The sequence below is a fragment of the Notamacropus eugenii genome, chromosome 1, assembly GCF_028372415.1.
Source record: "Notamacropus eugenii isolate mMacEug1 chromosome 1, mMacEug1.pri_v2, whole genome shotgun sequence".
NCBI lineage: Eukaryota > Metazoa > Chordata > Mammalia > Diprotodontia > Macropodidae > Notamacropus > Notamacropus eugenii.
In genome coordinates, this window is record NC_092872.1 from 454,385,612 (window position 1) to 454,403,340 (window position 17,729).

The 17,729-nt window shown below is 37.1% G+C and overlaps 1 protein-coding gene across 1 annotated transcript in view; it reads right to left on the bottom strand.

Moving 5' to 3' along the window:
* WDR88 (WD repeat domain 88) overlaps nt 1–17,729 on the bottom strand; it is a 55,806-nt gene that overhangs the window by 17,246 nt on the left and 20,831 nt on the right. Inside the window, exon 6 of the mRNA XM_072632044.1 lies at nt 10,280–10,409. Coding sequence (XP_072488145.1) covers nt 10,280–10,409 — 130 coding nt within the window. The remainder of the gene's footprint in view (nt 1–10,279; nt 10,410–17,729) is intronic.

Sequence of the window (17,729 nt, forward strand, 5' to 3'; positions counted from 1 at the left end):
CACACATGTAGATATGTAATCCTAGAGACATTAGGAAGTCCCTGGAGTTGATTAAGCAGGACAGTCATAAGATTAGATCTGTGCTTAAGAAAAATTACTTTCGTCCTCACTGGTTGCCCTCACTCTAGGCTATCATATTTCTGAAGATCTGCAGATAAAGAACAGTGAAAAGCTGTGAAGAAAAACTATTAAGTTGTTTCAGAACCTACTGAACCCTTCCCCCTTTTCTCTCCATTTCTCCCTCTTTTTTGATTATGCTAATAACAATCTTCAACATTATTCAGTACCTACTGAGTGTAAAGTAATATCTATGGAACTGAAGATACAAAAATAAATCAGACATGATTCCTCCCTTTGGCACCATAGATGGCTGGGGGGCAGCCAGATGACTCAGTGGACAGAGGTAGGCCTAGAGTCAGGATGAACTGTATTTAAATCTTGCCTCAGACACTTACTAGCTGAATGTTCTTGAGCAAGTCATGTAACCTCTGTTTACCTTAATCCAGAAATTGCAAACCACTCGCATGGACAGTATGGTCCATGGAGTCATGAAGAGTCAGATATGACTGAACATCAACAAACAAAACCCTCCCTTTAAGGAACATATACAGCTAGTCCTGATTAATATGAATAATAAATTCTGCAAAGTGGTTGCATTAATAAAATACAGTAATTGGTTCCAATCCAATGGAGATATGCAGATAAATTTTTAAAATAAGTTTGTTATCTGTTTATTAATGTAATATAAGAGAAAAGGCAAATTTATTACAAAGTAATAGAGAAGTTATAGAAAGAAAACTAAAAATTAGAAAACTACTGAATATGGTATTTAAAGATAAGCCCATACTGAGAATATGCAGAAAATATCATTATTGCTGTTTAAAATATTTTATAGTGCAGATTGAACTGTCTTCCCTTTAAATCTCTCTATATATGTCAGTGGGTACAGAGAATTTAACCCACACATCTTGGAAAATTTGCATGTTCATATTCTCACACAATGAACAAAATGTAGAGAGATAAGCTAGGATATTACCTAAAATCAGCAACGCTTTAAATATGTGATATTGTTATTCCTGCAATATTTTTCAATTGCTGGATTATACAACTTGAAAACCAGTCTTTGATAACTTTAGTCACCCACAGTTTCTTATTTGAACAACAAAGAACTAGAAACAATTGATGGTTGTAGACTCTCAGTGTAAAGATTTTGAGACCAATACAAAAGCATTAGTTTTCATTTAAAATACCTTTCTGCATTAGCTCCCAATAAAATGGTTAGGCGATTCTTAGACGCTAAATCCAGGTTGAGTTTTTTCTTTCTAGAAATGTATGTTCTTGAAGGCATCCTTTCCCAGAAGAAATTTATTTCATCCATTTAAAAAATTTGTTGTTCAGTGTATCGACCTTCTGTGTTTTTTTCTTCAGAACATCAGAATATTTAGCTACTATATCTTCCTTCATAGGTGCTGGTTGCCTCTGTGCTAATTTTAACATGATGTGATTGATCTCAATTTTGAAAGTGACTGAACCAACCAATACTTACAGTAAAAGTTTCTTTGCTAGCCACTTCATTTCCATTTTTTTCATTGCCTTAAGTAAACTTGAAGCTTTTATCTGAATGGCCCTTCTATAAAGAGCAGTGTGTTTTTAACTGATGTCTCCAATCCATCCATTTCCATAACTGTGATGTTTCTTTCCTTGTAGTTATTTGGAAACCACAAAAAGCTGATCCAACTTTGCCTTTTTCTTTTAACCTTTGTGTTTTAGGATATTCTGTACCATAGATTGAGGCATGCTGATATCTTGTCCTGTTTTAGAGTTATAACCCCATTCATGCATTAAATTACATCAAATTTGTGTTCTGGTGTAATAATGAGCCTCTTCTTTGTGCTGCAGGTGTTTCCATCTGAAATATTCTTCTTTCGTCCAGTTTGTTAAGGGTTCTTTTTTAAAAAAATATTTAACACAACAGAATATCATATCCATACTTAATGACAAACAAATGCACAGAGATAAGGTAGCTTTGTGTTAAAACTCTCAGCTAACTCCAATGACTCTCATTAAATGAATTTTGGCTTATATTAAATGTGACCTGGTGTCATTTTATAATTCATAGTAAATTGAATTTTACATTATTCAAACTCCCATGAATTACAATCTAGGTGTACCCTAGGTGGGGGTGAGGTGGGGTAGGATTAACAAGTACACAAGTAACTATAATATAAACTAAACGATGATAAATGCATGATAGATACATTCAAAGCCGTCGATATCTCTGCACCTGTCTCCCTAACTTTGCTTATTTCCCTATGCCCTCTACCTGTTTTGCTCTCCCAACATCTTTTCTTCTCATTCCCTTTCCCTCTATGTCTTGCTTCTCTTACTGTCCCTAAATCTCATTCCCCCCTCAAGTGTCCATAATATTCACTTTTAAAATATATATCTGGAAGAAAAATAAATTAAACTGCTTTTTACTTGTGTGTGGGCCTTGATACAAGGTGTTTTGTTGGGGAAAGGGAAGATGGAGGACATGGGCTTTAAGAGGCTTTCCATTCCTGACCTAAATAGACTTCTCAAATGAACCATTAAACATGATTACCACCTCTGTCTCCTATAGAGTTCTAAACACAATATTTGGTTTTGCCTTTTTATCTCCCCTGAAAATAACCTTTTGAAATGCACAAACTAGACAAGGCCAAAAGAAGACCAGTCAACTCTACAATAAAATTCAATTTTGCAAACAGTAGTAGCTCTTAGACAAAACCTCAAAGTTGTAGAACCTGGCAGGATATGAACAACCCCTAAAAACTGTACTGTATACATGAGAGATTACAAGCATCTTCACAGGAAACTAACCTGTACTCACTGTAATTTTAAAAAAAAGGATAGAGTTGTCATTCCTCAATGAATTTCTAATCTTTCTCCTTTAAAATTTATTGAGATACATGTATACATATATATGCATGTGTGTGGGAGAAGACAATTCCCAACAAATACCCAAACTCTCTACAAAGTACATTTCCTGAAAATAGTTCAGCTAAATTGTTTAATAGTAACTAAGTAGTTAAGTGGATAGAACACTAGACCTTCAGTCAGGAAGACCTGAATTCAAATACAGCCTCAGAAACTTACTGAGTGCATGACCCTGGGCAAGTCACTCAACTTCTGTTTGCCTTAATCCACTGGAGAAGAAAATGGCAAACCACTCCAGTATCTTTACCAAGAAAATTCCATAAACAGTGTGGTCCATGGGATCACAAAGAGTCAGATGCCACTGAAAGACTGAGCAACAAATTGATACATACATGTCACTTTCCACTTTTGTACTTTACTAAACTTTGCAGAAAGGATGAACCCTTTAACTCTAATAGCATGGTGCCAGCATTGTTCATTATATTTGCCCTGAATTTTATTGTTTCTTAACATAAATTTTATTTACACTATTGTTGTCTTTGTGTGATTTTTTTTTTTGTCTCTTGATTAGTGGTTGGATTAAACCACTAGAGAAGCTCTCAGGAACCAAACTCTGAAAATATAAAGGATAACTACTCCAATTAGGAGGAAAAGGGGGAGATATCTAAAGAGAAGCATATAAATACAAAACGAACCACTATCAACAAGCTTAAATTTTAAAAGACATATGCAGAAGGTGGAAGCAAGAATAGGTAGCAGGAGAAGCAGAAGAGCAGGGCATAGCCAGTCATCCTCACACTTGGAATGAAGTGATGCTGGAGAGGAAAATGATGGACAAAAAAGGCTAGGTTTTTGGTTTTATTTTAGTTGTATTGGAGAAATGAGGAAAAAGAAGGGATAGGCTTGCTGCTGGGAATAGAAGGGAGGCTGATAACTAACAATAGAGAGAAGGCAGAGCTGTTCAATTCAAATGGCTTCTATTTTCACTACCAAGGAAAATGATCTCTGGACTAGAAAGGACAGAACAAAAATAGGTAACAGGGAGCTGATAGTCACGATAAGCACAGGGGTAGAAGAAGCACCTCACTGATCTTGATGAATTCAAGCCATGACACCTAAATGAATTCTTCAACTACTGAAAGAACGGGTAAACGTGATCACTAAGCTCCTGTGAGCCATCCTTGCAAAATCATGGTGAATAGGAGCGTTACCATAGCAATGGAGGAGAGCAAATGTTAGACCAATTTTTTAAAAAGGGAAAAGAGAAAGATCTGAAAACTCTTGATTAGAAAGCTTAACTTTGATTCCTAGCAAACATCTATTAATGAGATAGTTAAGGAACATCTAGAAAATGGAAAGGTGATCACAGCCGCTAAGGCTTCATTAAGGACTGACTGGTCATGCCAGAGTGATCTCATTTCATCTTTTTTGAGACTTTGCTGAACTAGTAGATCAGGAGAATGTCATCATTTACCTAGCTTTTAGCAAAACATTTGACAAGATCTGTCATGCAAATCTCATGGGAAAGATGGAAAGATATTGATTTTTTTTTTCATTTTAAGGCATCAGTGAGGTGGTGTGTTAGATAGAGTTGTCTGAAAACAATTCCTGCCTTAGAATCAGGAAAAACTGAGTTCAAATCCTCCCTTAGACACTTATTCAATATAAGACAAATCACTTAAATTCTTTCAGCCTCAGTTTCCTCATCTACAAAATGGCAATAATAATAGTACCTTCCTCACAGAGTGGTTTTCAGAGCAAAGTGAGATAATAGATATGTAAAGTGCTTTGAAAACCTTAAAATGTTATACAAGTTTGGGTATCATTATTACTAATGTTAATACTGTAGTATTATTAAATGGATTTGGAACTGATTGGATGGCCAAACCAGACTATGCTTTGTAGTCTTTATGACTACAAAAAATAGTCATTAAGATTTCTATATCAACTTGGAAGGAGGTCTCTCTGGTGGAATGCCCCAGAGATCTGTGCTTAGACTTGTGTTTTCTAACATTTTAATCAACTATTTGGATAAAGACATAGATGGTACTATTATCAAATTTTAAGATGACAAAATTCATTTAGAAAAACAAAAGATACAAACAATTAAGGGAAATGGTGAAAAGAAGTAAGGACAAAGATAGAATAACACTTTCAAACCTCAAACTATGTTATAAAGCATCAATCATCGAAGTTATTTGGTATTGGTTCAAGAATAAAATAACAGAAATATTAATGGAACAGACTAGACAAGGAAGATTCAGAAACAATAGAATTAATAACTCAGTGTTTGATAAAGTGGAAAACATAAATTACCTATGGGAAAACTCCTTATTTAATAAAAAAAAATTACTACTGGGAAAACTGAAAAGCAGTCTGGCAGAAATTAGACTTAGACCAACATCTTATGCCATATTTCACAATAATTCTAAATAAACATACAATCTTAATAATATAGATCATACTATAAAAGAATTAGAAGAGAACCAGAGCATATATGTCTCATAGTTATATGCAGGAGATGTATTCTTAACCAAACAAGAGGTAGAGGCAATTACAAAAGATAAAATAGATAACTTTGCTTACTTGAAACTGAAATGCTTTTCCACAGAAAACATTAATGCATCCAAGACAAGAAGGGAAAAGGCCAAATGGGAAAAAAATGTCTTTGTATCAAATTTCTCCAATAAGGATTTGATATCCAATCTCTCTCTCTCTCTCTCTCTCTCTCTCTCTCTCTCTCTCTCTCTCTCTCTCTCTCTCTCTCTCTCTCTCTCTCTTTCCTCCCTCTCTCTTTCCTCCCTCTCTCTTTCCTCCCTCTCTCTTTCTCTTACACACACACACACACACACACACACACACACACACACACACACCATTCCCCAATAGATAAATGGTCAAAGGATATGAAGAAACAGTTCTCAGAAGACCTGCAAAGTATTTACAACCACATGAAAAAATACTCCAAATCACTAAGAACAAGAGAAATACAAATCAAAACAACCTTGAGGTTTCACCTCACTTAATGAAAATTAGCAAAAAAGGCAGCAGTCATTGTTGAAGGGGTTGTAGAAAGATAGGCATACCAATACATTGTTAGTGGAGCTGTGAAATGGTACAATCACTTTGGAAAGCAATTTGGAATTATTCAAAAAAAGTGACTAAAATGCCAATATTTTTTGTACTAGGCTGTTATACTCGAAGGAAGCTGTTGATAAGAAATAAGTCCCCATATACTCTATAATATTTGTAGGACTACTTTTTGTGATAGCTAAGAATTGGAATCAAGGTAGATGCCCATCAAATAGGGAATGAATGGATAAGCAAATTGTGGCACATGAATATAATGGAATGTTACTGTCCTATAAGAAAAGATGTATGTGACATATACAGAGAAGCAAGGAAAGATCTACCTGAACTGATGGCTGAGTGAAGTAAGCTGAGACAAGAAAATAATATACACAGAACTACATCAAGGTAAATGGAAAGAATGGCGGCACATCAAAAAATCAAAAGTAAATGTAGCAAATTTATAAAGATCAAGCAGGACTCAAATGAAGAAACAGGAGATGATATCTCCAACTTACCCCTTCATGGAAGTGTTTCCAGATTTTTTAAATTCATGGACCAGTCATGCTGCCTTTTTTTCTTCTCTAAAAAAAATTTTTGTCTTATGAGATGACTCTCTGGGAAGGGGATGGGGAGAAACAAGTGGGAAAACTATGGTGATGTATGAAACAGAAAGTATCAATAAAAAATTATTTTTAAAAAATTAAGATAACACATAAATCAAGGAACAGCTAATACATTGGATTATTAGACTAGATTTAATTAGCATCAGGATAAAAAAAGATTTTAACAGGCTAGCTTGTTGGACAAAATCTAATAAGATAAAATTTAATAGAGAGTAATGTTCAGTCTTACTCTTAGACTCAAAAAATCATCTTCACAAGTATAAAATGTAGGAGTTCTTCCAAAACAGTAGGTAACCTAAAAAATATCTAGGGGTTGTAGTGGCTTGTCAGCTCTATGTGACTCAAGAGCATCAGTCAGTCAGTCAACAATCATTTATTAAACACTTGCAGTGGGGGTACCAAAAAGGCAAAAACACTGTCCCCGTCTCATATTCTAAACAAGGGAGACATATGTAAATAACTTTATACATATAATATATATACATATATATGTACGTAAAAACATATACAAATACACACACACATATATGTGTGTATGTGTACATATATATGTACACACACACACAGAATAGATGAGAGGTAATCTCAGAGATAAGAAACTAGCAGCAGGGTAGAGACTGGGACCAGGCAAGGCCTCCTGTGGTTGGGATTTGAGCTGAGTACTGAAGAAAGGAAAGTAAGAGGTAGAGGTGAGGGGCAAGCACTCTAGGTATAGGAGGGGGGGTGATTACCAATACAAAGTCCCAGAGTTTGGAGGTGAATTGTCATATGGGAAGAACTACAAGTGGAACAGTGCAGAGGGATCTTAGAATATGTGGAGGGAGAGTAAAGTGTTGTGAAGGGCCTTAAACACCAAAAGAGAGCTTTAGATTTGATCATGGTGGTAATAGGGAACCACTGAAATTTACTGAGTAGCAAGATGACACAGTCAGACCTGTGCTTAAGGAAAAGCACTTTGGAGCTGAATGGTGAGCAGGGATTGGAGTACAGAGAGACTTGGCACAGGGAAGCCAATTAGAAGGTTTATTAAGTAGTCAGGACAAGGGGTAAGGAGACCCTATATTAGAGTTGTGGCTGTGTGTGGGGAGAAAGGTCATTAGATTTGGGGATTAAGAAGTCACTGATAACTTGCTGAGGGTACTTTAATTGAATGATGAAGTTGGAAGTCAAATTAAAGAAAGTTTAGAAATGAGTGAGAGGTGAGAAAATGGAAGCACTTATTGTAGACAGCTTTCTCCAGGAGTTTAGCTAAGAGGGAGAGGAGAGGTATGGCAGAGGTGTGCTGGCTTCCACTTGTACTGGCTTGTGAGAACCAATTTTTGAATTTTCAGTGTGAGTATTTACACCTTAAAAATTAGCAAATGCCAAATCAAGGCTTAATGTATTGTTTTGTTGATTTCTAAACTTAAGAAAGTGGAGGAGAAAATTTTAGTAATGCAAATTAAACTTAAAAGTATATCATGAATACTTTTTCCCCTGGACAAAAAGTTGTTAAATATTCATGAGAATACTCCTGGATATAAGACAATTGTAATCAGGGATGGTAGGATCAAATTAGAAGTTTTTTAAAGGATGAAGGAGACATGGCACAGGAAGAGCCAATGTATAGAGAGAGACTGAAAACAAGAGAGAGAATGGGGATTATAATGAGGAGGTCTGATAGAAAAAAAGCAAGAGTACGGGTATGGGATAAAGAGTGTATATAGAGGATTTGATCTTGGAAAAGTGAAGGACCATCTCTTCATTAGAGACATAATGAAAGAAATGAGATAGTGAAGAAAGACATTAGTGATGAGCTGATGAGTTTAGGAGAAAACTCTTTAGAATAACCTTGTTTTGTAGCAATATAGAAGGAAAACCAACTTCATGGAAGTAGGACCACATTGGAAGGCATAGTGCCCAGGGATAAGGAAATAATAGTCCTGCTACACTATGCCTTAGTCTAAAGTATTATATTCAGCTGTGGGAGCCACATTTTAAGAATAAGTGAAATAAGGTTAATTCCTGACACGAATTCCCCAAAATCCCCACCCTTCTTGCCAAAAGCTAAAATAACTAAGTACCTGCCTTAGGCAAATAAGATGCTCCAGGATGGAGGAGAATCACCAACACTCCTGTCACTCGACCTGATGTACCCTTCCCCCTTCACTTTCCCCTTCACCACCCCTTATGCCACCTCAGCACTCTTCCTTTAAGTTCCATATTTGGTAACAAAAACCCTCATTGGTGAGCAACAGCCATGATCCTTTCTGTATTCTTTGTCTTTTTGGTAGATTCCCGTGCTTAGACAGTATGCCTGGATTCCCAGGCAATGGGAAGAGAGGCTAGTGGGCTTCTGCATTAGGGACTATATAATGTACTCCACCTTGCTCAGGTGCACTTCCTTGCTGACACCACCCATGGTCTCGTGGGAAGTGACCCTTCTCATGAGATTGTAATAAATTTCTTTTTGCCTTCTACCCTGAGAAGCTTCTGAGTTTAATTCGAGTAAGGGTTACTGTATCCCACACAAAAAGAATGTCGATAGGATAGAGAGGATCCAGTGTAATCAGTGAAGAGTCTCAAGTTCAAGCCACACGAAGGTCAATTAAGGAATTGAGGTTATTTAGTCTGAAGAAGAAAAGACTTAGGGGGAAATGTGATAGCTAACTTCAGGAATGTCATGTGGAAGTGAGACAAGACTTGATATGCTCAGCTCCAGGTAGCTGCACTCAGAACAATATATGGAAGTTTACAAAGAAGTAAATTTCTGCATAACTTAAGGAGATTCTTCCTGATGATGAAACTATCCAGAAGCAGAATGGGCTATTTCAGGAAATAGTGGCTTCCTTGATCTCTAGAGGTCTTCAAGAAAACACTGGAGGACCACACATTCCAAATGGAAACTGTACTAAATGGTCACCAGGGTCTCTTCCAACTCTGAAATTCTGGGATTCTCAGATTGAGCTACACAATCCTGATTGACATCAAATACAAACATTGGTAATAAAGTTGTATCTATACTCTGGCACACCATGTTTAGTCAATAATTACATTCCTCAGTTAGCAGGGGTCTACCACAGAGACAGAAGCAAGTATTAGTAAAATGTTCCTTGTTCTCTTCCCACAACTCCTCTTGTACTGTTGTTTATGTTGTCTGGTCTAAAAAGGCTATCAGCACATGTGATACTTCTCCCTGGCTGGGATAATTTATTCATTTTCCCCTTGAATTGATATTTTGAATTCATCTGAGTTAGTAGGCACAAATAATAGGAACCAGAGCTAGAAGAGACCTTAAGAGAGCCCCCATTTCACAGAGGAGGAAACAGGCTGAAAGAGAAAAAGTGGGCTTTCTATAATAATTCTTCATTCCTGCTTATTTTGCTTTTAGCACAACCGAGATTGAGGACTGAGACTGGACCTTTAATGTCAATGGCACAGAGAACTCCCAGGTGAGGAAACTCCCTCCACCAATGCAAATCAATACCTGTTCTAGAAGTTAAAATCTCAAAGAACTACCGAGATCACTGAGAGAAGTTACATGGCACAGCTAACCTGTCAGAGGTGGAATATGAACACAGGTTTTCTTGGTTCTGAGGTCACTCTCTATCTACTATGCCATGCTGACTATTATTTTTTGTTGACTAACAGATGCTTGTTGACTGATTAATTGATGGATTATTTCTTACTGATAAATTGTTAGAAGTGTGGCTTGAGCTGATACATCCCAAATTTTCACATTCCGATCAGACGATCCTGAAGCCACACGAAGGTTATCAGGATTAAAACAGCAACTGGTTACTGGTCTGTCATGGTGAGCTGACAAGAGAAAAAATTGCCTTGCTGAAGCACATTTCAAATTTATCTAGGTTACTATTTTATCGCATACATTGCACATAGTAGTTACACTAATCTGAGCGGTTATCAATAATAATAGTGGGCATTTAGGGAGTGCTTTAAGATCTGCAAAGCATTTATATATGTATCTCATCTGATCCTCACAGCAACCCTCTAAGGTAGGTGCCCATTTTACAGTAAGGAAAGTGAGACAGAGAGGTTAAAAGAGGGTAAGACGACTAATAAATGTCTGGGGCAGAATTCAAACTCAGGTCTTTTCAACTCTAAATTTAATGCTGTGCCACCCAACTGGCTAATACTTTGAAAAAATGTACTTGGTCCTGTTACGTTACTTTGCTAATCCATACATCCATACCTAGATGAAATGAAAGAACACATTGTTCAGGAAAAGGTTGTTCAGAGCCAGAAAAAATATTTGCAAACAGGAAGTATACTAAATAAGTAAATACAAGGTTGAATTCAGTAAACAATGATGTTGCAGAGAAAATCTTTTTTTTAAAAAAATAATTAGCCTTAACTAGCCTATGATGTTCAGCATCAGGGAGAAAAATATGCCCAAATGCAAGCCTGAGTCACGTAAAACATCTTTAAAATTGTACCTAAAAGGGAAATATTACTCATCAGTATAATTGTATTTAAAAACTGTTTTCCTATGTTTAAATGTGTTTAAAAGAAGAAGAGGCATGATGCCTTTAAGTATGTCTATGATAGAAGTAGTTGAGGTTAGAATTTTGCATTCTTACTCCTAGCTTCACCCATGATCATTGGATCACTAATTTAGAGCTGGAAGGGGCCTCAGAAGCCAACTAGTCCAACCCTCCTAATTAAATGGTAAAGAAAGTAAGGCCCAGGGACACAAAAGTAGTGTCAGAAGTGGGAATTGAACCCAGGTCTTCTAACTCTCAAACCATGGACCCCAAACCTTTTAATTTCAAGAAAAGACACCAAATAAGTTTTACTTGCATCTTGGAGATCAAGAGAGCTTTAGTAAAACAGTTGAGATTAAAGAAAACGTACCATTTTTTGCCGAGTGCTTATGGAACGTAAGCTCCTTAAGAGCTTTTTGCCTTCAGGATCCCATATTTTTTTTTAACAATATTGTTCTGGGGATGGCAGATGTATGCTAATTCATGGCATACCACAATCTCCAAAGAATTAAAATTGTGGGCCAACAAAGGGTCATAAAGAGATACATGGGTACGATATGTTACCAGAATTCTCCATAATTGTAGTGGTGGCAATACCACTGCTAACATCTATGACCATGAAAGGAGGTATGCTATTCATATAGCAAGAATGAGGGATAAAAGATGCTCTGGTGGTGGCCATGCATTTTGGCAGAGTCTTTCTCTAAGTCTCTTAATGTAATATGGGCCCCTTGGGAAGGATTCATCCTACTACAAGGATGTGAGTAGCAGATGAGGAGGAGGCATGGGATTGTAAGACCTTCTCTGGGCTACCTTGCCAACAGGGCACTCAGTTTTACAGCCTGGGTCTCCAGTGGGAAGATGGCTCTCACAGGTTCACAGGTACTCTATGGGTTTGCCCTCCTAAAAATATAGCTCACAAACCCTCAATAACACACGTACCTTTAATAGACAGACAACAGACATAATTAGCTCAAAGCAAAGGAATTTACTAGATTGCCATAGTAAAAACAATGGCTATACAACATTCATTCCCATAAACCTGGGGCAGATTATCTCACAAGTAACCATAGCCTCAGTGGGAAGTGTAGGCACAAACTTAAGAGTACACTAAACATATAGAGAACATCTTGTCAAGGCAACTCAACCTCCAGTACTTCAGGGCCTCAATGCCCATTCTCTTTGCATGGCATTCTCATGCTGTATGTCACCCAAGTGAAGCATCTCTATTAGGTGGGTGAATCAACTAAGCTCCCTGGGCCAGCTCCTCTTTGCAATTCAGCTATCAACTGACAAGACTAATTCTCCTTTCCTCTCTGTTGCCAGAAGTAATAATCATTCAAATATCTTCCTGCACAAATTTTCTCTCCTGGACAAGTAGTTCCAAGGAAGAGGGAGGTTGAGAGACAAATCCACTCATTTCTTACTGCTCCCTGGTATAGATGAGAGGGTCACCCTCCACAAAGCTACTTTACTGGCTCATCATTTATTTTATACACCCTATATTTGGGTGTATAAAGTTCAGTACTAGACCCTCTTTTCTCTCTAAAGTCTCTCCTGATAACTTCATCACTTCCCATAGATTTAACTATCATCTCTATGCAGATGATGCAGGTCTATCATATCTAAATCTACATCGATATCTAGAGATATAGGTAGATATCCTTTCCCAATCTCTCCTCTGAGCCTCTGTCCCATGAATTTAAAACTGAATGTCTTAGACATCTCAAACTTAGCATGTCCAAAACTGAACTCATAATCTTTCCCCATAAATCATCCCCTCTTCCAAATGTTCCTGATCCCATCAAAGACACCACCATCCTTTCAGACTCCTGTTCATAATCTCAGCATTATCCCTGATTCTTCACTTTCCCTCATCTTACATATCCAATCAATGTTAACTCTTGCCACAACCACCTATATAACATCTCTCCACTCATTCAGTTACCATCTTAGTTAAGCCCTCAACACCTCTCACCTGGATTATCACATCAGCATCCTAATGATGCATGCCCTCAAGTCTCTCACCATTTCAGTTGATCCTACATGGACCTGCCAAAGTAATATTCCTTACACATAGATGTGACCACAGCACTCTCACACTCAAGGCAACTCCAATGAGTTCTCAATTGCCTCTAGGATAAAATATAAACTTCTCTGTTAAGCTTTGATAGCCCTTCACAACCTGATTCCAATCTATTTATCCAGCCTCACCAAACATTACTTCCCTTCCTGTGCTCTGTGCTATTTAGCCAAACTGACCTTCTATTTGTTCCTCACATATCACACTGCCCTGATCCCACCTCATGCCTGGGATGCACTCGCTTCACTCCTCGCTTCTACCTCACAGAATTGCTCTCCTCCTTCAATATGCAACCCAAGTACCACCTTCTATATGAAGTCTTCTCTATCACCAACTGATAGTTGCTTCCTTCTAAAACTATTGTGTTTAACTTATTCTCTTTGTATTTATGCTGTATGTATTCTTATTTGTACTTGTTATCCTCCCCCCTTATAGTGTAAGATCTTTGGCAACAGGGATTGTTTCATTTTATTGTATCTTCTGGATCTAGCATTTGTTGTTGCTCAGTCATATCCTACTCTTGATGACCCTTTAGCTCATACTGTCCATGGGATTTTCTTGGCAAAGATACTGAAGTAGCTTGACTTTTCCTTCTCCAGTGTGTGAGAAACACAGTTGTGGGGATCACAGGACTTCCCAGACAGGGTGAGGGAGTTAGTCCAGACTAGCTTCTTCTGTCCACTGCTTTCCTGGTAGTGTGTTCTTAGAAAGGTCCATGTGATATGCTCCTTAACATGGCTGTGGGGATCACAGGACTTCCCAGGCAAGGTCAGGGAGTTAGCCCAGGACAAGATGCCACTGTCCATTGCTTCACTTCCCAGAGTGCCCTCTGGAAGACCCATACAATAGACCCATTCTCACTGAAAGGATTCAGAGACAGAAGGGGAAGATGTTTATTTTTACCCTTCTCTGGAGGAAGCAGGTATGGTGCTTGCTAGGAACACTCATAATGTTACAGGAATAGGAGTGAGATTATACAATTCTGTCTTTTCTGTTAGAGTTAAGGTTAGTTCAAATTCCTCACTTTATTTCCCTACATTCCCTCCTTATGAAAATTGTATAGGCTTGGTAATGAGGATACTTGTGACCCAGGCATGACTTCTAGAACTGTTTCTCATGCTCTACCCTTCTAGTTTCTCCTGAAGCCAAGATGTGCTCCACCATCATCCTTGAAAAACAGGTTACGCACGCTTATCCTATCACAAGCTCCCTTCAGCCTAGGAGTTTTGCTACTTTCAAGAACATCCGTGGAAACAAAACAAGATAACATAATATCCTTTCTTACAAGTGGATTATGGCAAAATGAGATCAAGTGACTTGCCCAGAGTCACAAGGTTAGTAAATCCAGGTCTTCTGACTCCAGACCCAGCTCTCTATCCACTGAGCCACCTACCTGCCTCCTAGCATAGTGCCTATTAAGTGCACATAGTAGGCACTTAATAAATGTTTGTTGATTGATTCTTATCTTAAACTGCCTCAATTTTAATGTCATTACTTATAAACTGCCTTTTTAGGGCCACCAGGAGTGTAGCCAATCTTCTGCCAGTCAATGGAAAATTGCCCCTCTAATTCTATCAGTAACATGGGCAGACATACCCTATCTATCTCTTTCTGTTACCTTCTATCTTTATGAGTTCACAAACTGGGCTGGGTGGTAAATCAATTGTTGAAGAACCAAAGTCTCTCCCCCAAAAGGTATTTTTTAAATTTAACTAATATTTATTAAGACCTATTACATATTAACTTTGATATCCTTTGGGGAAATAAGCTAACTATAAGCTCTTTGTGCTAACTACATTTCCTCCAAGGATTTCTTATATTCCCTTTCAAGTCTAACCAGTTCAATTAAGCAAACATTTCATAAGCACTTGGTATGTTTAAGGCACTAAACTAGTGCTAGGGAGACAAAGACAAAAATAAAATACTCCAGGTTCTGTCACTATTTTTCTTTTCTTTTTATTGTCTATATGTCCAAGATCTGTTACATTTACCCACCTATTTTTTCCTGTGTTGATTTTTCATTCAAACTCTTTTGAGTCATTATGGATCTCATTTAAGAGGCTCTGTAGTATTGAAATCTATCAATCAATCCATCAATCAATAAGCATTTACTAATCACCTATTTGATGAATAATACTATATTAGTTGAGATACAAGAACAAACAATGAAACAATGCCTGCTCTCAAGGAGCTTACATTTGACATACAATCTAATGAAAGAGTACCTCAATGATTCATCGTCTATAGGAAATTCATTCTTCATTTGGGCTCTGCTCTGGACATGCTTCACAAAGCTGGCAAATACTTTTGATGAGTATATGTCTCCCTGTTTTATGTCTCATTTGCTATTAGAGAGTAGTTGAATAGTTATCTGTATTACTAGCTCTATAAAAGAATTTTTTGTGATCTTAACATATGCATGGTAGATTTTTTTTGAAGATCTTTTAAAGATTCATTATATCCTACTGAATAAAATGGTTTTTTTAAATCAAAATGGGATCTTGTTTTCTTTGCACTTTTCATCTAAATGTACAACTCTAAAGTTATGATTTAATGGAAAAATAGTTTGCTGTAGAAATCTTGATGGATCTATTCCATTTTTTTCTATTTGTTCTCAATCTGGTTTCATCCTTAAACACTTTCCCCTAAAACAATAACTGGAGAGATTGTGGGAAAACATCTTTTTAACATTAATATTCTTTCACTGACACTGTATATTTATAAATTATGAAATATGACAATCTCTGAGTAATTAAAATTGAAGATCACTCAAAAAGTAATGAAGAGATTCATGATGGGTATAAATAGTATATTACCAGTAAAGAATCACATGGAAGAAAATCACTGCTGGAAAACTGTATAACAATATACATTAGTCATGTAGCCAGAATAAGGGACAGGACTGTAACTAGGGTAAGGGTAACTGAGGTTTTTCTCTAAGGTACCAAATTTGGAGGGTACTAATATCATTTTGTACTTTGTTCTTTGTGCTATGATGAGATCCCTCCTTCACTTCTTCTCTCTCCCACAGCAGCTACTCCAAGAAGGTCCTCACATGGATGTCCCTCATATTCTCTCTCTCTCTCTCTCTCTCTCTCTCTCTCTCTCTCTCTCTCTCTCTCTCTCCATAAAGGGCAATGTCCAGACACCCCTCTCCAACTGAAAGTTCATTTGTCTTGGGTAAAAAAATTCCTAGATATTTTCTGTGAGAGATAACATATGGATAGGCTACATGTCGCACTAGTACTCTTGTAATGTCAAAAGATCTAGAGAAAGGACCCCAAATGTTGGATGAATGCTCAGGGGAGAATTTATTGGACAACCTGGCCAACGGTAAACCTGTATGAAAGGATATAAAGAAGTATTAATTTTTATCTTGGAAGTGTATGTTTGTCCTTCGTTGCTGAAGGACACCATGCCATCAGAGAAATGATGACATGACTTGCACTTGACTTTGTTTTGAGTGAGGAAGGGTTGTGCAGGTCACCAGCCTCACTTGTCCTCCAGAGTCATCTGAATCCAGTAACCAGATATTCATCAGGATGACTGGAGATGACCCAGGATGAGGCAATTGACTTGCCCAAGGCCACACAGTTAGTGAGTGTCAAGTGTCTGAAGTGAGATTTGAACTCAGGTCCTCCTGCACTAGTGCTGCATCCACTACACCACCTAGCTGCCCCTATCTTGTAAGTACCCACATCCATGAGGTTAAATATCTATAGAAATAGGCAACTAGGTAGTACAATAAATAGAGTGCCAGGTCTGTCATCAGGAAAGTCTGAGTTCATATCTAGCTCCAGACACGTCTGACCTCAGGCAAAATCGCTTAACCTCTGTTTGATGTAAATTACCCCAACTACAAAATAAAAATAATAATAGTACCTACCTCTTAGGTTCTTGTGAGAATCAAATGAGATAATTGAAAAAAAAAACTCTAGCACTCTGGCCTAGCACATAGAAGAAACTTAAGAAATGCTATAATAAGACAATAAATACTACTATAATAGCAATCATTATTATGAGTGAAACACTGATGATCAACACAATGATGTTGGAAGCAATGTATTCTACCATTTCTACAAATTAGTGTGATTCCAAGATAAGCAGAATGTCTTACTTATTCATTATATTCTGGAAAATTGAAAAAATATCCAAACTGTCTTATGTTAATGAAACCAGTTGACTCAAATAAGCAAGGTAAAAATTAAGGTTGGGCTTTCAATGCTCTAAGAAGCTAGGAGACCTTTTCCATGATAGAGATTAAATGCTTACACTTATTTCAATTTGAATGAACAAATGATTGGATGAAAAGGGCCGATTATATAATGGGGAAATAAGTCTCAATTGTGTCTCTCCTTGCTTTTCTTGATAAACATCCCAACCTTCAAAGGAGGTCAGGTTTCTTTTTCTTCTTGTGAATGTTTCATCATACAAAGCAATCAAAGCTCATTTACAACCAAATAACAAGATATAATGCAAATATATATATATGTAAAACAAATATAATAACAAATAATGGAATAAACCCCCCCCCTTGCATAAAGTAATCTT